The following is a 21,655-nucleotide window of genomic DNA, read 5'->3' as shown; positions in this document are numbered from 1 at the left end:
CCAATCCAAGTATTCTGAACTAACCTCAACTACTTAGAAAGGAATAATGCATTTATGCATTATCATATGCACTTATAGCAGATTGATAAAAACATACTTTATTTTCTATGTGCTTTACTACATGATTATCCATTCTAATAGATTTTTGAATTTAAGATAGGCTTTATGATATATTTGAATTCTATTCTATTCTTTAATCAATAACATTGAAGTATAAATAAAATATCACCACAAGAAAAATTTGAAGATTCCGATTGTGACTGAAATTTTTAAATGTAACAACTCCACTGAGGAAAAAATGCAAACATGTTTTTCATTGGGACTTACAAATGGCAACTGCATTTATGCCAAAAGTATATACATTTTTGTTTGAGATTTGCCACGCAGGGTAGATTTTAATAGTTAAGGTCATTCAGAAATATACATAAAAGGATATTTAAGGTATTAAACAAAAATATGATTAGAGGATCCTTTAATACCAAGAAATATATTTGATTACTACACTAAGCTGATACACTGCAGTTTTACCATATTACAAAACTATGAAGAGACAAAATGAAAAAGAGATACAATTTCATATGCCAGATTCATTACTTTGAAAGGAACATTTCAATAAAACTAAGTTATCAATGTAAGTCATTTTCTCCAACATAAAAAGAGATCAAAATAATACAATCCAGTCATTTTCTAAATGAATGAAAACTGGGCATTGGTATTCTACAATAAAAAAAGAATTTCTATAGCTTCCACCTTCAAATACTCTTACCCCAAACTTGCATTTAATAACTGCACTTAATCATCGTATATATTTTTTCTATTGCTTTTACTTAGTTATAGGTATATCTTTTACATTGGCTTAGAATATAAGCTTCTATAAGGGAAACATTGCTGTGATATTTAATGAGAAATTCTCATGATACAGTCACAAAAAATATTTATTGCCAACTTTTGGAAATTGCTAATTTAATCTATAGGTAAAAAATTACAAAAGCCAAGGAGTACTTTGGTATTTGCTTATTTCTGGTCTGTTTCCTTAAACACGTCATGTTGTTCCTTCAACTGTTCCCCCTATTTCTGAATAGTGTGTCCTTAGGACCTCTCTTTCCTAGGTTGAAATCTCCATTTTGAAAAGAATATGTAAAATTCATTAACCCTCATTTTCACAGTGTAGAGGACCACAGTTCATGAACTTTCTTTTATAAGTAGTTTTAAAATTACTTCTCCTACTATGCCTTTAGCCACCTATTAAGCTACACTACGACAATAAAAATAGTAAACACCTAAATATTTCTTCTTCTTTTATAATTAACTGTGTATTCTAGCATGATCAGATAAAGAGATGTCATGATTTTTGGTTTTACGTTTTAGCAAAAAAGCAGAAAAGAAGCACTATGCTCAAAACAATTTGTATAGCAATCAGGTATTTTTAGATTGCACACTACAAATTGTGTAATAGTGGTCAACTTTATAAGGTGTGTCCGTAAAGTACACGAACCAACTCACCCAATAGGTCTTGAAACAACAAGCTCCACTTGTGGTTCCGGTTTGGATTCCAGAATGATGTTATATACTTCTTCAAATGTGGCTCCTTGCAATAACCTTCCATTCCATTCTAATACTTCATCCCCTATAGTGTATTCCAGTAACGATACTCTTAGAAAGAAAAACTAACCCCATAAAATGCACTTGAAACCAAAGCAATCGTAAAATGCAATGAACTCCATAGAATAAAATCACCATTACGGAATAAGACATACTGAGAACATCTCCATTGGCATAAAATTTGACCATAAGGATGATTAATATTTTTACCCAAAAGGACAAACATCTGAGCAATAAAATTACATAAAAGTTATGTCTGTGGTTTCTTAACGAGATCTAATTCTAGAAACTATTTAATTCTAGAAATTATTAAAATCTGTTAATTCTTTGAAAATTTTATGACTACATTCCAGATTTGTCAATATATATGCAACTGAGCACCTTGTCTAAAGTTTCTTTTTTTTTTAAGATTTTGTTTATTTATTTGAAAGAGAGAGAGAGCACGCATGAGAGAGCACAAGCAGGGCGGTGTAGGGGGTGCAGAGGGAGAGGGAGAAGTAGACTCCCTGCTGAGTGAGCAGGGGGCTTGATGTGATACAGGGCTCAATCCCAGAACCCTGGGACCCTGACCTGAGCCGAAGGCAGACACTTAACCAACTGAGCCACCCAGGTGCCCCTACAGTTTCTTACAAAAGGCTTAATACTTAGCAGTTTATCATATTCTCTCCAAGGCACTCAAGGATCTCTCCAATAGTATCCATTACCAAAGAGATAAGGAGTCACACATTGTAGGAAATATGTATTTATCCATAAAGTTTGTTTCCTAAACTGTTGGAATTTTTTCAAAAGAAAAATGAAGGTTTATGGGAAGCAAAATAGATTAATACTAGATACACAATAAGAATATCCATCAGCCAAAAAAAAAAAAGAGTAAATATAAAAATCTTTTTATCTAATATGACTCAAGAAATAATAGTTACACTTTCCATTTATGAATAAAGATTTTTTATTTAAGTTAAAAATGGGCTCCTTATTTTTGGTCAAATCACTTCTAAGTGAGGATAACTTTTTTATAACTACTTGAGTTTAATAGTTTAAATATAAATAATCAAAGATAGAAACCTACCTGGTCTAAGATGTCCTACAGTATCAGCTAAACTTCCTTTTTTTACTTTGGTAATAAATGCACAAAGCCGACCTGATTCAGTCATCTTTCCTCCTACAACCTGTTTAAAAGAGAAAAGTGTTCAAACAGGCATATTGTTCAAAGGAACATAATTGAAGATTCAAGTAAAAAATAACTAGACAATTTGTAGCTTTTAAAACTATAATATTCTAAAAATAACTTTTAAATAATATAGTTTTATTAGAAACTGAGTACATGTTCCATGTGTGGATTCTTTTTACATATTCTAAAATTTTTACAATTTTATTTATTATTTGTAAAAAAAAACACATACCTTAGAAAGAATTTAATAATTTGTAATTTATCTTAGAGAAGTATTTTTATCATTTCCAAAAACATGGTATTACAGTATTATATAATTTATTAACATTTCTAGTTATAGATTTCAAATATCATAATCACATAAATATTTGTTACTTTGACTATGGTAACCCACCAAAATTTCATTATTTAGGAATCTTTTAGGCACATTAATAATGTAAATGATAATGATGGATTTTTCCCAAGAAAATTACAAAATGTACTTAATCTCATTAGAATTCATGTAAACTTCAGACCATTTGCAGCCCAATTTTTCAATTTTATATTTCTATTCATATATGTCTTTTAAAAAGAGGAAAAAGAAATGTTCACAATAATGCTATGGAGTCATATGTGTACCTGTAAGACTGGCTTCTTACAAAATTAATGCTTGTGATCAACTACCATTCAACCAATATATCAACTTTACAGCGTGTTAAGCAAATAACAGTAATTAACTTCATTAACTAGTTTTTTTTCCTCTAAATTGAGTGAACAATACCTGAATTTTAAAAAGGCACTGGCTTTCCTATGTATTTATTCCCAAATTGCAGTCAACACCCTCAGTTTAGTTCAGTTCATATTAACTAATTAGTCCTATGTTTGATTCTGAAAATTAAATGTATAGATATTATGGGCTGACATCCTTATGTTAATATTTTAAAACTTTCTTGGCTTGATAAACTTCAATAATAATAATTAATGATACTTTATACTATTATTATTCCTGAAATCTTACAGTATGCTAGCTACTGTGCTAAATGCTTCTATATTGCCTTATTTAAGTTTATTATAATAATTCAATAAGCATTCTTATCTCCATTTTACAGATGAGGAATCTGAGGCTAACAGTTTAGTTGCCCAATGTACCATTGTTAGTAATGGCTGTAGCTGGGATTCAAGCCAAGACTTCTTAACCTCTACTTTTCACTGCTCTAACACTCTATTGGACAGACCTGGATTTAAATCTCACCTTCATCATCATCTTTGTGACCATGGGCAAGTTATGACACCTCTCTAAGCCTATTTCTCATCTGCTGTGTTAAATAATATGATAGGAGTAAGATACTCAGATGAGAGCCAGCTACATGGCAGCCACCCAATAAATGTTAGTTGGCCAATTCCACTTACACCCAAAGTTTTCTAATATCTCACTATATTCTACAGGACAACTTCTGTGGCAATTGCTTAACTCTAAAAACCATTTACTCTTCTTTCATTTCAGTTTTTAATTCACCATACAGATGAACAACACCACCAAAAAACCACCACCACCACCACCAACAACAACAACACCACCAACAACAACAACAAAATCACATAGTTCTATTCGATCTACTTACCAAATAACTGTCTGGTATTTCACAGTCAAATATAAATCAATATTTATAATAAATCTCCTAGTATAAGGATCTTTGAGTATTCTCTTTCTCATACACACACATACAAATATACACACACCCACATTTTGCTACACTGACAGAAAAATTATATTCTGATTGCTAAAAACCAAAATTCAACCAAGTAAATTTGAAGATTTAATTGACTTTATTATGGGATTCATGAATCGGGCAGCATCCCACCTAGCAAGCAGAGGAGAGTTCTGCTGAGCTCAACAAAACAAAGGTTTTTAAAGGTGGAGAGAGGGCATTAAAAATAAATAAATAAAAGAAAGGAATTTATTAGCAAGGAATGCACTGTTAAGGCAAGACTGCCCTCTGAAAAGGGCGTCTATCAATAAATTTCCTAGTATTGACCAGGAAATTCCATGTTGACTGGATAAAGGTTACATTGCTGGGGGGCTGAAACTGCATTAAACTAGGTATTAATTTTTGTTTTAGTGACATGGGGCCTTAACCTAAGTGATGCTATTTGGGGCCTATAGTTTTCCTTTAAACACTGTGTCATAAATATACTACATTTCCCAAGTTTGCATATTTAGTAATTGATTAAACCCACTGTCTTAATAGAATATAAACACAGATACAGACTTAAAGGACAAACTGTATAAATAAAATAAGTTCGAGCACTGTATTCAGGATTCAAGCATATCATTTGAGTTGTATTTTCCAAAATCATACATACAAGTATTATTGCAGAATAAATAATACTTGGAAAATGAAAAGATTTGGGGTAATGAGTGCAAATACTTGGGAATTCTTGAAAATGGGGGAAAAAACAGTAAGTTGGCATAAGTTGGAAAGAGTTATTAAATTTTTGCTTTTGTCTTTAATCAGGAAAGGCGTAGAGAGCTAAAATCTCACATATTTCATCACATACCTTCAAGCCAAGCATTGCTCCTGAATCTCGAGGCACACTTCCATCTTTTAGACGCTTATTTAACAAAATGCGACCAATTAAACGATCTCCATCTTTAGATGGCTGCCACGTCACAGGGTGCTGACACATTGCATCAACAAACAAAAAAATTAATGTTCTTTTATGATAAATCACCCCTGTTTTACAATCTCTCCAAACTCCAGATTTCCAAAGTGTTATGATTACACAAACCAGTTTGCATTCAAAACACTGATCAAAGGCCTTACTACATTATGTGGATACGCTCAATTTTATCATCTCAAGATTCTTCAAAATCCAATGACTGCAAATTCTTACAGTGCCCTGACACATTACTGCAGTTATATTGTTTTATGAAGTCTGAGAAATCTTGAAAATATATGCAAACTATCTACACGCTGAATATTAATTAAAAATTCACATGACAGAAAAGATAGATTGAAATTCTATGAGGTTAAGTTCATTTAAAAATGATATTTTAATGTTCAAACACTATTGGAGACTTTGAAAGACTTAATTACAGTAAAAGCAAAAAGGTAAAATTATATTAATACATCAAATTTGAACCTACGATGAGGGCTTCCTTGAAATAGGTTTCTAGATTAAAATTATAAAAATACACAAGCCCCAGTAACTTTTCAGTTGAATCTGCATGAGAGAAAGAGACCTAATTTAAAGGTGAGGCTAGTTTATATTTCTCACTTTCTGTAGGTTCATTGATTTTTTTCAGGTCGTTGATCTATTTAGTAAATTAAGTTTATTAGATAATTCAATGGCAGCCACTGTTAAATAAGCTTGAAAACGTTAAGAGTTTATCTCTTTCTCAGGGCAGAGCCAAGCCCGTTGTAAATCATGACACCATCCATTATAAATTATATGTCAAATAACAAAGTAAATGATTTGTGTAATCACAGTTTCACAGTCATCTAAAAGTAACATGCACATCTTCATGCAAAATTTGGCAGGCAAAAGACAAGTTCCAGTCAATCACATCTATATGGCAAAAAGATTTCAAAAGTCTCACTATTCTAAAAGCAAAAATAATAAATACCAAAGCAGATGGCAATGGTTCTAGTACTAATTAATACTACATGAAAATGCTATGACAATAAAACAAAAGAGCAAAATGACAGTGAAAGGGAAAAAAGAAAAACAACCTTTTCTGTGCAAACAGACCCAATTATCTCCCTTTTGCCTGGGATTGAAACTATTAATAATTTAATTTTCATCCCAAGGAAAATATATGCAAGCAATCAAATAAGCCAATCCAAAAATTCTTTATATTTGTGGTTTATAAAAACATCACAAAGTTCTCTCATGCGACCACAGACAAAGCATTCCTTTGTTCCTAATTTTTTATTTCATTTACTTATTTTTTGGTATGCCGTCAAACAACAAAAACAGCAAAGCAAGTGAGAAGTATTTTGGTTTGTTTGTTTGTTTTGGTTTTGTTTTTCTTTTCTGCACCTTAGGAAATGCTACATTGACCCTTGAAATGCCCTGTCCTTTTATTATGTTCTGTTTGAATGAGTGACAGAGAGCAAACGAAGACCAAATGAGCAGGTTGAAAGGCAGGCTCCACAATCTCAGTACCTTATCACTATGGCTATGCTCCTCGTTAAGGGTTGTGCTACTACAGGTATCTACCCCAGAGTCCTTAATCTGAGGCTCAGACCATTCCAAGTCCTCTTCCAAAGAGTGGCCACCAAAGTACATCATTTTCTTTTGTCTCTCAGACCTGGTGTTAGAGTCCGACAAAACTGCCTGCTCACTAGTTTTTCTTTTTCCCTTTTGACTGTCCCCTACAGGTGTGGGATAAAAATAAAAAAAAAAATAAAAATAAAAAAAAGATACAAAAAAGAATACATGCAAAGGTGTAAATAAAAAAGGAAAAGTGAAATGAAAAACGAAAATTAAATAGTAAGGCTCCACATGTCTCACCAAAGACATTGGGGATGCCTCACTGCTATGCCAAGACGTATGGTCCAACCAGTTGTAATCCATGTCTCCTGTGAGAGTCAGACAGACAAAGAGTGCAGTAAAGGAGACAGCGAAAGAAAGGACAGACAAAGACATTATAAACATTTTAAACTACGTGATTCTGTCTGGATTCAAGAACTTTGTCTGCAGCACTCACTATATAAACCAAGAGAAAGCTAAGATTCCAAATGAGTAAAATTTATAGAATGCAGAATATAAAGTTTATGTACTCTAGATGGACCCTAGAGAGCAAAAGTTCTGCAAGAAGAGAAAAGGCTAATAACAAACAGGAATAGAAATGAAAAAATTATATACTCCAAAAAAGAAAAAGACTATCCACTGTGTCTGTTATTCATGCTATTTTTTTTTCCATGCTGGCCTACAGACACGAGTTTGTTCTCCAAAGATCAAGGAACATTTTAAAAATTAAATAGCGGTTTGCCAAGAACCACTACAACAACAACAAAAAAACAAGTAATTAAATGTTGTTCCTGGAATGTAGTATGATATTCTTTATAATGCTGAAACCTCCCAAAAAATCGGGGTGGTTTAAAAAAGAATTGGTTACACAAAAGATTATTTTTGTATGAAAATGAAAAAACAGAGTCACTCAATTTCTATTAGTAAAGATAAACTTTACTTAAATATCATGAATTACATAAAATTACTTTGAAATATTTTCTCAACTTTTTTTGTAGAAATTGCATTCTCATAAAAAGTAAATTTTCTTTTAAAATAATTTTGTCAGACAATGTATATAATTGGCAACTAAGAATGAATATCCATTTCCCAAATTTATGTGTTCCTTATTTGCCTTACATTTAAATAAAATTCTTTTTAGTCTCTATGTGTACATATACATCTTTTTAAGCTCTAGTCATATTTTCTTTTACTTAAAAAGATTTAGTAAATACCTTCCATTTGCCATGTATTGTGCTAAGCTCTAGCATAAGGAGTAAAACAATGAGACATAGAACAGAGTGAAGATAAACACAATAAATAAATCATGAATGTCATACAGGAGAGTACACTATGAGAGAGTATAATAAGTGCAAAGGGCAGAACTCTCAAAACACCATGGAACAGTATAATAAGATCTAACGTAGAGTTTGGGGTCAGCAATGACCTCTAAAGAAGTGATCTTTAAAATGAGAAACGAAGCATATGGCCTAAAAGACAAGTAAGGAGATAGGTAGACGGAAAGTAGAGGAAAAAACATTCCAGGAAGAAGCAACAACAGGGTACTGTAGAAGGACTGATGGAACACCAGTGTGTCTGAACCAAAAAGAATGCTAAATGAGGTGAGGCAGCGCAAAACCAGCTTAGAGAGGACTTTTTATGCTGTATTAAAGATTATGGATTTCATTCACTAAAGGATTTTAAGCAAGATGTTGGCATGAACTGATTTACATCTTAAAAAGATGAATCTAAGCACTAACTACAGATTGGGTTGGAAGACACCAAGGTTAATAGGCATTTGCAATAATTCATGGGACAGGTAATTATGGCTTGAACAAAGGTGACAGCAACAGAAAGGTAAGAAAAAAGGGCATTGAGAGATATTTTGGAGGTAGAAATAAGAGAATTAAGAAAGACTGAAGAGGGTCACCTTGACTGGCTCAGTCAGGAGAGCATGTGACTCTTGATCTCAGTGTGTGAATTTGACCCCATGTTGGGTGTAGAGATTACTTAAAAAAAAATTAAGAAAGACTGAAGAATCAAGGATAAATCCCAGGTTTCTGGCATTAACAACTGGACGGAAGGAAAGACTACTTATGAGATGGAGAAAGCTGGAGGAAGAACACTTTTTATTAGAAAGGGTAGGAAGGAAATACTCTATTTTATAGAATCTAAGATGTCACTGACTACAGAATTCACATGTATTAAAATGATAGAAATATGCATCTTAGAATTTATTAAATATGGTGATTGATTTTGGATGTATTATTCAAAATATCTATGCTATTCAAGTGGGTATATAAAAAATCAATTTGTCAAGCTGTAACAAAGAACAGTCCGAGCTGCAGACATAAATTGGAATTACTAGCATGCAGATAGGACTAAGTGGATCATTTAGGAACAGAAGGTAAAGATATGAAGAGGAGCCCGAATGAATTCTAACATTTAGAGTTTGGTTTGAGAAAAAGAGAGGCTGAGAAAGAGCATGCCAGAAAGAAACGGAGGAGGGAGGGAGACGGACTTCTCCGAACCAAACAGAAGAGAGCTTCCTCTGCAGGAGGAGAAAATAACTATGATTTCTGTACAGTAGGTAAGATAAGAAACTGAAAAGTGTGCATTTGATTCGGTGACATGAAGATCAGAAGGATGTTAGAGAAAACGCTTTGGGTAGAATGATGAAAATTAAAATCTGTTGAAGTAACTGAAGAATCAAAGGGAGACAAGGGAGTAGAAAACTTGTGTGGAGACAAATGGTTCACAAAGTGAAATCCCCTAAATAGCATAATCAACATCACTCCGGGACTTGTGAAAAGTGCCAAATTTTTAGGCACCAGCTGAGACTTAAGTAAGCAGAAATTCTGTAGATAAGGCCTAGCAATCTGTTTTTTAACAGCCCACCAGGTGATTATGGTCTCAATAATATTTGAAAACCACTGGAGATAATTCCCTTAAGAAGTTTATTTGTGAAGGATGATGAAATTGGGTTATCTAATTTACACAAAATTCACTTTGTAGAGGGGAAAATATTCTTTAATCTACAAAACAGAGAAGTGCTTCCCCATTTTTCTCATGGCACAAATTGATAGTTATAATTTTATGGCTACCCAAAAAGTTAAGAGTTTTTGTATCTCAGAAAACCCTTTGAAAATACAATATCGTTCCACATAAAAGCACTCATAAATCTCCAAACTGAATTAAATAAAGCATGGAAACCCTAAATGAAAATTCTTGGCTGGTTTCTGTGAAGGTGTGAGAACCCAGCTCACAATCTCTCTCTCCCAATGCCTACGACCTACCAAAAAAGGCAGAAATGAAGTTGTTTCCTGAGTAAATAAAGGACAAGCTGTTTAACCATTTGAAGCCAAAGCAAAAATATCTGACAGACCAAAGCCAGTAAACATTTGTTGAATGAGTAAAACACAGAATTACTAAAGAATTAAATACAGTAATTAATGGAAATCATACATAAAATAGTCCTCAGCCACTAGGACTATTAGCATTAATATTCATATTTTGTATAGCTTCAAAGGGCAGAACTAAAATAGTAAAATATTCTTCCTTTAGTAACATTTCAAAAATGTTAGGCTTTCCAGTTCCAGAACAAGAAAAAGACGACACAGAAAGAACCTAATGGAAATTTTAAAACTGAAAAATAACTGAAATTTAAAAAGCAAATAGATGAGCTCAACTGTAGAATGCAGAAAACAGAGGAACAACTCAATGAACTTGAAAATAGAACAAGAGAAATCACCCAATCTGAAAAACATAAAGTAGACTAATAAAATAATAAAATAAAATAAAACAAATAAAATACAAAACAAATAAATAAAATAAGCGAGACCTCAAGGGCTTGAAGAATTATAACAAAAGATCTAAAATTCATGTATGAAGAAAGATAGTAGTCCCAGAAGGAGAGGAAAAAGAAGCTAAGGCTGAAAAAGTATTTTAACAAACAGTGACTGAAAAGTTCCCAAATTTGTAAAACGTGTAAGCTGAGCCTATCGATTCAAAAATGCTACATAAACCCCCAAACAAGAAACACTCAAAGAAATCAAGACACACTGTAATCAAACCAAAAACTAAAGACAAAACTGTCCTGAGAGCAGCAAGAGAACAACAACACCTTACCTAAAGAGGGAAAATGATTCAAATGACAGTGGATTTCTGATCAGAAACCTTGGAGGCCAGAAGAAAATGGAACAATATTTTTAATTTCTGAAATAAAAGAATGTCAACCCTGAATTCTAAACATGGTAAATTATGTCTCAGAAATGAATGAGAATTAAAGACATTCTCAGACAAAAGAAAACTAAGAGAATTTGTCACCAACAGATCTACCCTAAAAGAATGACTAAAGAAAAGGTCTGGAAACAAAAATAAACACACAAAAAAAGACAGAATCTGGAAATATTGAGAAGGTAGAAAGAACACAGTAAGCAAAAATATGGGTAAATACAATAGACTTCCCTTTTTCTCTTAAGCTTTCTAAATTATCTTTTGTGTCTGAAGCAAGAAGTATACATTGTCTGATGTGCTTTTTAACATATATAGAAGAAATATTTAAGAAAATTCCATTAGAAACAGGGAAAGGCAAAGAAACTTAAGGTATGTAAGGTTTCTACACTTGACTCTAGTAAAATGTAAATACCAGCAGGATGTGATGTACATATGTAATATATTACCTAGAGCAACCGCTAAAAGAAAAAAAATCTTTGCAAAGAAATACACTCAAAAAAACATTACAGATAAATCAAAATGCAACTCTTAAAAAAATGTTAAAATAACCCACTGGAAGTCAAGAAAAAGAAAACAGAGAAATAAAAATCAGAGGGAACAGAATACCAAAAAAAAAAAAAAAAAAAAGGCAAACAACAAAAAAATGCAGACGAATATCCCTCACAAACACAGAAATACTTAACAAAATATTAGCAAATAGAATTCAGCAATATATAAAAAGTATTATACACTCTGACCAAATGGGGTTTATTGCTGGAATGCCAGACTGGTTGAATATTGAAAAGTCAATGCAACCTATCATACTCACAAAATAAAAGAGAAAAATCACATGATTCATTCATTGATGTAGAAAAAAATTCATGTTTAAAAAAAAGAACTCTCAAAAAAACAAGGAATAGAGGAGAACTTGCTCAAATAAATAATCAACTGAAAACCTGTAGCTAAGACCATACTTAACGGTAAAAGGTTAAATTCTTTATGTGAAGAGAAATTTCACCAAAAAGAATATCTTTATTTGTAATAGCTAAAATGTGGAAACAACCAAAATATCTTTCAATAGGCAAATGACCACACAAACTGTGGTATAACCATACCATTGAATACTACTCAGTAATAAAAAAGAAAAAACTATTTATACATACAACATAGATGGACCTCAAGGGCAATATGCAGAATAGGAAAAAAAGTCACAAAATGTTACATACCATATGACTTCATTCATACAATAGTCTCTAAATGATAAAATTATAGAGATGAAAAATTAGTGGTTAGCAGAGGTTAGGGATGAGCATGGGGAGGAAAAATGTTACTATAAAGGGGTAGCATAATAAAGATCTTTGTGGTGGTATAGTTCTGTATCTTTATAATAGCAGGGGTTTACAAATCCACATATGTGATGTCATCAAACTATATAAACTATATAAATTGATGTCAATTTCCTGCTTTTGATACTGTACTATAATTTATAATTATACAAGATGTCATCACTGAAGGAAACCAGGTGAAAGGCACACGGGATCTCCGTGTACTATCTTTGCAACTTCTTACAATTCAAAGAAAAGGCTGGAGTACCACTTGTCAGCATGACTTAGAGAAAATCGGTGCTTCCGTTAGGAAGTTACACAAAAAGCACACTAAATTTTATGTAACTCTGATATTCAATGATTCTATTACTGAAAGTTAAACATACTTAAATATGAAACCTGATTAAAAGTAGTAATCAAAGACTGACATCTTAGGCTAAGATTTTCTCCTTCATTTACCTCTGCTGTAAAACATAAACTAATCCAATAGTGTGTGTGTGTGTGTGTGTGTGTTGTGTGCTGAACACGCAGAGAAAAAAGTCCGAATATCCTATTTATTACATTTTTTCTAAGTCATTAAGTGAATGCAAGAGTTTATTAACTCTTTATGTCATTGTTTTCATTACTTTAGGTTAACAGAGGTTTTACAATTAATCACGTTATATAAAATTATTCTTCAATATCCTCATTTTTAAATTTAACCAAATTTTAAGGCCATAGCATGTGGTGACAGAGTTTTGTAGCTAGAGCCACAAAACCTATGTTAAAGTATCCGTTTTGTTCCTTATTAATTTTAGGACTTGCGCAAGTCAAGTAATTCATTAGGCCTCATTTCCTCATCCATATAAAAAGAGATTAATTGTGATATCTCAAGATTGTTGAGAGGTTTAAATATGATAATGGTAATGAAAGTTCTCTGCAAATTGTAGAGTCATCCCCATTTGATGGTATCATCATTTTAATCATCATTAAAATGAAATAATCAAACTTTCATTCTAAAATAGATAGGAAAAATTCATTTATAATCTTTCATTTTTCCTCTCATTTCTCTTCCTGATATTTTGCCCTCTTCTTCAACTTGTCAAGCTATAAATGTTGGCATTTCCCAACATGGAACACTGATTCTGCAAAATGTTAATAGGTCGAGTAATATAAAGGTCTTATAATCAAATAAGTTTGGAAAACTCTAGATTAAATGTAATTAAATAGATTTCTGGAGTGAAGGATTTTTCACATAGTAATGACAATATGTTTCTTTACACGAATTATATAACATATAGTTTCCACAAACCTAACTGGAACACTAACCCTTCTAATGGAACAAGTATTTCAGGAACTGTATTTTGAGACATAATGCTGAAACCTTCCTAGAGGGTCATTTTTCTTCACAAGGTAACCATTAAAACTAATAATAAAGTGTAAGTATTTACACTTTAGAAAATGTTCAGTATTAAAGGAAATGTTCAGGGGCGCCTGGGTGGCACAGCGGTTAAGCATCTGCCTTCAGCTCAGGGCGTGATCCCGGCATCATGGGATCGAGCCCCACATCAGGCTCCTCTGCTATGAGCCTGCTTCTTCCTCTCCCACTCCCCCTGCTTGTGTTCCCTCTCTCGCTGGCTGTCTCTATCTCTGTCAAATAAATAAATAAAATCTTTAAAAAAAAAAAAAAAAAAAAAGGAAATGTTCAGTATTAAAGGAAACTCAGGGTTAAAAAAAAAAGAAAAGAAAAGTTACATAGAGTGAATATTCTCCAAGGCAATGGTTTTCCAACTATGTTCCATGGAATTGCTTCAGAAACAAACTTAGGGTATATATGGAAAACCGATTCTAAGGTGGTGCCCCATTATCACCACCTTGTGGTGTTCATGCTTTTGCTCCTAATTAAGATGGTGAGATGACAAGGTGATGGAATGTCACTCCCATGAGATCATTAGCAAGACTGCGTAGCTAGTTTATTTGCTCTAGAGATTATCTTTGCTAGCCTGATGAGGTAAGCAGCCACAACGAGAAGCCCATGTGCCAAGGAACAGCAGGCTGTCTTTAGGAACTGTGGGTACCATCCAGGAACTTTGGGTAGTATCCAGTCACAAGGAAATGAATTCTGCTGACAATCTCACTGAACTTGGAATCAGATTCTTTCTCAGTCGAGCCTCCAGATGAGAACACAGCCCAGCCAACACCTTTATTATAGCTTTGAGACTCTAAGCAGAGTGCACAGCTAAGCCATGCTGAGACTCCTGAATAACAGAAATTGTGAGATAGTAAATACGTGTTGTTTTAAGACACTAGGTTTATGGTAATTTGCTCCTAATACACTGCCAGCTTCCAAAGCAGCAAATTTTAAAGATATGGACTAAAACATAAAAGTCGGTAGATCTAAAGGGCCAGATAGATTCTTTAGACCAAGTTCCAACCTCTAAAGCAAAATCAAGGCTACTCAAAATATATTAGCACTTTAAATACAAAGATAAACATTATTAATAATTAGTTTTCTTTTTAAAATCTTGCACCTTTGGTGTTATTAATATATTCTTAATAATGCGATTTTAACCAATTTTAATCAATCACTTGTTATTAAAGAAGAATATATTGATAACACAGTGATGGTATATATTACATCCATTAGAATTCATTTTAATTATTACACAGTGTAAAACTGTTCTAGGTCCTGTGGGTACAAATAGAACCTCAAGAAACTCACATTCTAGAAAGATAGGTAAAATATATAACAGCATCACATAGTGTAACATATTTTAATATAACATACACCCATTGTATTCTATTTCATTTCATCTAAGTTGCTATCAATTATAATATATACCATCATTTCATGTATCACTAAAAAAAATGCTACCATCAAACAATGAAAAGCATTTAATGGTGAAAATTATCTCTATTTCTAAGATATTATAATGTGGAAAAATTTGCTTCTTAGAATCAAAATTGTGGCATTTCATGAAAAAATTGTTGATTATTCAGAAAAAGGAGAGACTGATACTTAGGAAACGCTTATGTGATATTTGAACTGTACCTTGAGAGAGACAGTAAATTTTTACTACTGGAGGCTTTTACTTTCTTAATGGAAAATAACATGTACAATCTTGGCACAGCAAGGAGGATATATCAAACTATTGCTGCCAATATGTTTGGGAAATGGTAAGTAGTAGAATATTAGCAAATAATCTTTCCCTTAACCCGTAATTGGATTTATTTCATGATCTGAATCAGCAGTACTCAACCACTATGTTATAACAAGGTTGTAAACTGTCACAAGTAATGCTACTACTGATAAAGAAATGTAATTTACAAATTATTTAATTTTTTTAACAAAAGTAAATTTCAAAGTAGAATTAATTCAAATTTGCATCTACGCTAATGTCAATCTCAAAAAGAAAGAAGAGGAGTAAAGCTACACAAGAAATTAGAAATTATCCACATCACTAGGAAAGGAATATGAGCTGAGTATGAATTATGTTTCATATTGGAAACAATGCTTGGGAATTGTTGATCTTTATTATCAACTCAAGTAACTAATTTTATCAGATGTGAGATAACATCAATTGTTTTATGTATTAAGAGAACAATAAAATGCTTGGCTTAAAACGACAGCATGGTTTCCTTCTGACATTCTCAAAACATGTGCTTTGGGAGCTGTGAAGCCATAAGAAGTCCATTTCCTTGAAGCTGCCATGCTAGAGTAATCACACGGAGAGAGAGAGAGAGCAATACCTGAGGAAGCTCAGCTGTTCCTGCCTCCCCACCCCCACCCCCACTGAGGTCCCAGACAAGAAGGAACAGAGACAAGCAGTCTCTGCTAAGCCTTGTTCAAATTCCTGACCCACAGATATCATGAGCATATTAAATGACTGTTTTATGCCACTAAGTTTTGGTGTTATTTGTAGTAACTGGAATACACACTCTATATGATTATCTTACTTAACCCTCACAATAACCATTAAACTAGATAACAGTATTATATTTTGCAGGTGAGAAAAGTATGACTGAGAGGCTCAAATAATTTGCCCAAGATCACATTATTAGGATATAATAGAGTCAGGATTAAAAATCCATGTAGTCTGTCTCAAAAGTTCACATTCTTAAATCTTGTGCTAAAATTAAATTCTGTGGAATTATTATCCTGCAGATTTTATCCTATTTAGTAACTCGAAGGTCACAGAATCCAAATCAGCCTCTAATTATGCATGATGTTAAAAATAACTCTTGATTAAGTAATTACTTTGCAATGGATTTTAAACATTTGTAAGGAACTACCTAAAAGTGGCTAAAAGTAAAATTAATCCAACACCAGTAAGCAAGAATAAAAACTATTTAAAAATCCATTATTTGAATTTTAGTAAGTATTCTTCTTATTATTTGGGATATATTAATTTAATATGAACTGAGATAACCCAAACCTCTCCCAATCAGGAAAGTAGGTCCATAAAAATGTGCTTTCATAACTACATGTGAAGCCTACTTATTGTTTCCATGTTGTGTGTTTTTTTTTAAGATTTTATGTATTTACTTGAGAAAGAGCAAGAGTGAGAGAAAATGCACAGAGGGAGAGGGACAAGCAGACTCCCTGCTGAGCAGAGAGCCCCACCCAAGGCTTGATCCAGGGACCCTGAGATCAAGACCTGAGCTGGAGGCAGATGTTTGACTGAGTCACCCAAGCAACCCTCCATGTTGTTTTATAAATAGTTCTAATTTTATGTTTTTTTACTTAATAATTCTTTCATTTGTTTTATTTGATATTATGTAGTACACCCTGGGCTTTATAACCAAAGCAAAATAATTTTTCTAAGCTAAGATGTAACTGAGAGAAATCATACAATGTTGGAGCAAAAAGAAATCATAAAAACATTGTTTCATTCATCCACTCATTCATTGTTCCATACAGTTACCCACTTTTTCAAAAAATATCTATTGAGAGGCTACCAAGTGCTAGGTCTCAGGCAAATTTCTGGGATACAACAAGAAAGAACATAGACAAGGTATCTTCCTTCAAGGAGGTTACATACAGTCTAATAGGAAAACAAAACAAAACAATCAAGAAGCTCATTATTGTACTTTTTTTAAACTGTTGTAGACTCTGGCATACAGAGTAGCACATGGAACATAAACACTAACTGAATAAACTGACTGATGAATTAAAATAACAAGTCTAGTCATTTCTATACTTCTTTACACAATGGAGCCTCCTTCCTAACAAAACCTCCAAATATAAACTGGTTGAGAACAAAGTTTGGCTGAAACAAAGTGGAAGACCCACGTGCTTATCCATATCATCATATCCTCTTCAGCAGTTCTTAAAACATGAGCACAGATGTCTGGTGCTTCATTGAGCATACTTTTAAAAATATTGAGTCAGTCTATTTTCCTCATTTTAGAGAAGAAATTGAAGCCCAGAAAATTAAATAACCTTTGAAAGATTACAATGGGGTCACTGGCAGAGCCTAGAATAGCATCTGTATCTTCAATCCTTTGCTCTAATACACCACACCATCTCTCTATAAAAAAGGATAATTTATAAACCTATTAACCGTACCAGCTCAATGGCTTATAAATTTCTTTCTTTTTCCTTCTTTTTTTTCATTCCAAACATCATGTATTTAACTCTCCCAAACATACCCAAATGAATACAACTGAGATAGTACTTATCCATTTCTTGGGAATAGAAAATATAGTTTAAACCTTAAATTTGTAGTTAAAATGTAAGTATAGTATTAACCATTAAGCAAATGCCCTCTTTACTGACAGTGTTTAAAAAAAACTGTAAATTAATTGTTGGCTCTAGCTATATAGGAAACTATCAGAACTTGAAGTACAGAATATTTAAGCTTAGTTGGAATAATTGTTTCAGCACACTTCACAACAGAAAATGTCTGGAAACATGTATGTCAAATACAAATTATTGGAAAGTTTGGTGGGTTTTTTTAAGATTTTATTTATTTATTTGTCAGAGAGAGCACAAGCAGGGAGAGCATTAGGCAGAGGGAGAAGCAGGCTCCCTGCTGAGCAAGGAGCCTGATGCAGGGACTCAATCCCAGGACCCTGGTATCATGACCTGAGCAGAAGGCAGATGCTTAACCAACTGAGCCACCCAGGCATCCCTGGGAAGTTTTTACAAAGAATCAGGCTGACAGGTAAAATGAATGACGATATTACTAAATAAGAAAAGTAAATTTCAGAAGAGTACTTTTAGTATGGCATTATTTATGTTAAAATATTTATATTAACCAATTTAACCTTTTTAACAATCAAGTGGAATAGATGCTATTATGACATGTATTTACAGATGTGGCAAATGAGGTTAATAAACAACAAAACAATAAATTAAAAAACAATAAAACTGTTCAAGGAGCTGAGATTTTAATCCAGGCAATCTGGTACCAGAGTACAGCTCTCCTAATCCATCACTCATTGTTTTAGAGGAGGGATGATATCACTGACTTAATGAAGAGAAAAAAAAGTATATATAAAACAAACCAATCAAAATGCAAAGTATTACAATATGCAACTTATAAAAACTCATTTCAAAAATTTCTCAAAATAGTTTATAAATTTCTTAAAGAAAGGGGGGTCGCCTGGGTGGCACAGCAGTTAAGCGTCTGCCTTCGGCTCAGGGCGTGATCCCGGCGTTATGGGATCGAGCCCCACATCAGGCTCTTCCACTATGAGCCTGTTTCTTCCTCTCCCACTCCCCCCGCTTGTGTTCCCTCTCTTGCTGGCTGTCTTTATCTCTGTCAAATAAATAAATAAAATCTTTAAAAAAAGTTTTTTTTTCTTAAAGAAAGGAAATATGTCAGGGCACCTGGGTGGTTCAGTTGGTTACGTGTGAGACTCTTGATTTCAGGCCCCGTATTAGGCTCTACACTGGGCATGGACACTGCTTGATTGGGATTCTCTCTACCTCTCCCTCAGCCCCTCCCCCACTGCCATCCCCCACTCATGCACTCTCTTGAAAGAAAGAAAGAAAGAAAGAAAGAAAGAAAGAAAGAAAGAAGAAAGAAAGAGTCTTTTTTTTGTCATTGTATATGCCCTCCCTCCCCTCAGTGCCAAGCAGTGTAAACAGTAAGTACTCCATAAAAGTTGTTCCTACTGACATAATGTTTATATTTTACTGTGTAGAATGACCACCTATCTCCATCCCATATTTCGTCTTAGAAAATTCTATTTAACCTTAAAAACCCAATGCACATAGCACCTCCTCTGTAAAGTCCTCCCCATTAAGTCAAGGTAGAACTTTCTCTACCTTCTCTGAATTACATCTATGTCTTATATTTAACTATTTTCATGTCCATCATATTGTATTGCCCTTGTTTGCTTAAATGCTTATCTCTCAACGGTCGTGCTGTGTTCACCTTACATACGGCAGTTAGCACAGCATCAGTGCAATAAGCAAGGAGCAAAATTTGTTCTTTCCTAAATTAAATTGTGTTAAACAGAATTTGAAAGTTGGGTTTGAGAGGATATTAATATCAGAATGCTTATTTCACTGAGAGTGTAGCAGAAATTAGATTTCTTCTAGAAACGCTGTATATTCTATATAAAACTAGATTTTTTTTTTTTAAGTAAGCTCTACACCCAATGTGGGGCTAGAACTCACATCCCGAAGATAAAGAGTTGCGTGTTCTACCACTGAGCCAGCCAGGCACCCTTAAACTGAATCTTATATCTGAAACCTAATATTTATTTCTCTTTGATGACTTCCTACATAGAATTAATTCTAATTTTCCTTTTTCTTCTGCTAATCTTTACATGGCATTTACAAGTGAATATTTATCATTTGACCTCGGTCTTTACTCTTACAAATACTTTCAAAATCATATTTATAAAATTTTTAACAACTGGAAGCTATTGAAAAATAGAATAAAATTCAATAATTTTAATAAAAAATATTAACTATGATGTCTTGAATATGTTTTCATAAAATAATGAATTTTAATGTGTTCTGACAACCATAATTCATAGAACTAAAAAGCTTATTATGCTTTTTTCTGAACAGATATAAAGTTTTTCAATAGCTAATGCAGTTAAGGCTATTACTAAAAAATAACATGTAAATTCAAACATAATGTCCAGTGACATTATATACTTCCAATTAGCTACTTAATATAATTTAAATGATGTGAAGTAATGAATGTGATGTGAAATGTCTTGCATCCTAGGGAAATTCACATTCAAATTTAAAATTTAAATATAATCTTAATTTCATAGGAAGTCTACCAAAAGGGGATTTTCAGGGGCAGGAGAGAGGAATAGGCATTAGGTTGTATAACATATTATCCCTTTCTGTATAGCTCTCAAGGTAGCTAATACCAAAAAAAGTACCCGTACTAGCCCTTCTAATTTTCTAACATTAGAAGTGTTTAATTAATAGAAGCTGTTCCGTTAAATGTGGTTTATATAAAACAGACTTCTCTTTTAAATGGGGGCTGGATTAAAATTAAGCGATAACACAAGTTACTAGCATACCTGAAAGAAATAAAGTCACCATACAAAAATGTTAAGTGCATGAAGTGGGGCTAGACAACAGAGAAGGAGGAGAGAGAGAGAGAATAGAGGGAAAATAGCAGGAGGCAGAGACAGAAAAAGAGAGCAGAGAGAAAGAGAGGGAGAGAGAGAAAGCATGGGGAGGGGCATCTGAAAACTATCATTACTGAGCTGAATCAGAAAGAGGGTGATAAAAGAATAAAATTTAATGACAAGAATTTTTTCAAAATATAGCCAAGTATAATTGGGCTACAGAAATAATCCCAGTTGACTCAAAATAAATTAGGTGAACACTGGTCTGCATTTAGTGGGTGTATTTGTTCACTATTTCATTTGGATAATTCTGTCAGAGTGAATGTCAAACTTTTCATTTATGAGATAAAAATAAAACAATGATCAAAACATCCTGTGTTTGAATATACTTGCCTAAACTGTAACTCAAAATCAATGTTGTCTTGTTCGAAAGATGTTATTTAAACACTTCTCACCATAGATAAATGTAATCCAACGTGGCAGTTTGGTAATACCAGCATTACAAATGCGTTCATTTGAGGTTTGGGGTTTTTTGTTTTTGCTTTTGTTTTTTTTTGAGTTTTTAATAAATAGAGAAGGGAAAATTTTCATTCAGCATACA

At 33.0% G+C, this 21,655-nt stretch overlaps 1 protein-coding gene across 33 annotated transcripts in view; it reads right to left on the bottom strand.

Moving 5' to 3' along the window:
• RIMS2 (regulating synaptic membrane exocytosis 2) overlaps positions 1-21,655 on the bottom strand; it is a 561,128-nt gene that overhangs the window by 276,216 nt on the left and 263,257 nt on the right. For 23 of the 33 annotated variants that reach the window (XM_040625672.1, XM_040625673.1, XM_040625676.1 and 20 more), the window contains 4 exons: positions 7,268-7,335; positions 5,309-5,428; positions 2,669-2,768; positions 1,504-1,627 (listed from right to left, as the gene is read on the bottom strand). In XM_040625672.1, coding sequence (XP_040481606.1) covers positions 1,504-1,627; positions 2,669-2,768; positions 5,309-5,428; positions 7,268-7,335 — 412 coding nt within the window. Of the gene's footprint in view, positions 1-1,503; positions 1,628-2,668; positions 2,769-5,308; positions 5,429-6,919; positions 7,129-7,267; positions 7,336-21,655 lie in introns of all 33 variants that reach the window. The other 10 variants (XM_040625662.1, XM_040625669.1, XM_040625667.1 and 7 more) reach the window with 1 other exon arrangement.

Source organism: Ursus maritimus, unplaced genomic scaffold (genome assembly GCF_017311325.1).
Source record: "Ursus maritimus isolate PB19 unplaced genomic scaffold, ASM1731132v1 scaffold_9, whole genome shotgun sequence".
NCBI classification, from domain to species: domain Eukaryota; kingdom Metazoa; phylum Chordata; class Mammalia; order Carnivora; family Ursidae; genus Ursus; species Ursus maritimus.
The sequence above is the reverse complement of the archived record's forward strand: the minus strand, read 5'-3'. Positions and strand labels throughout refer to the sequence as shown.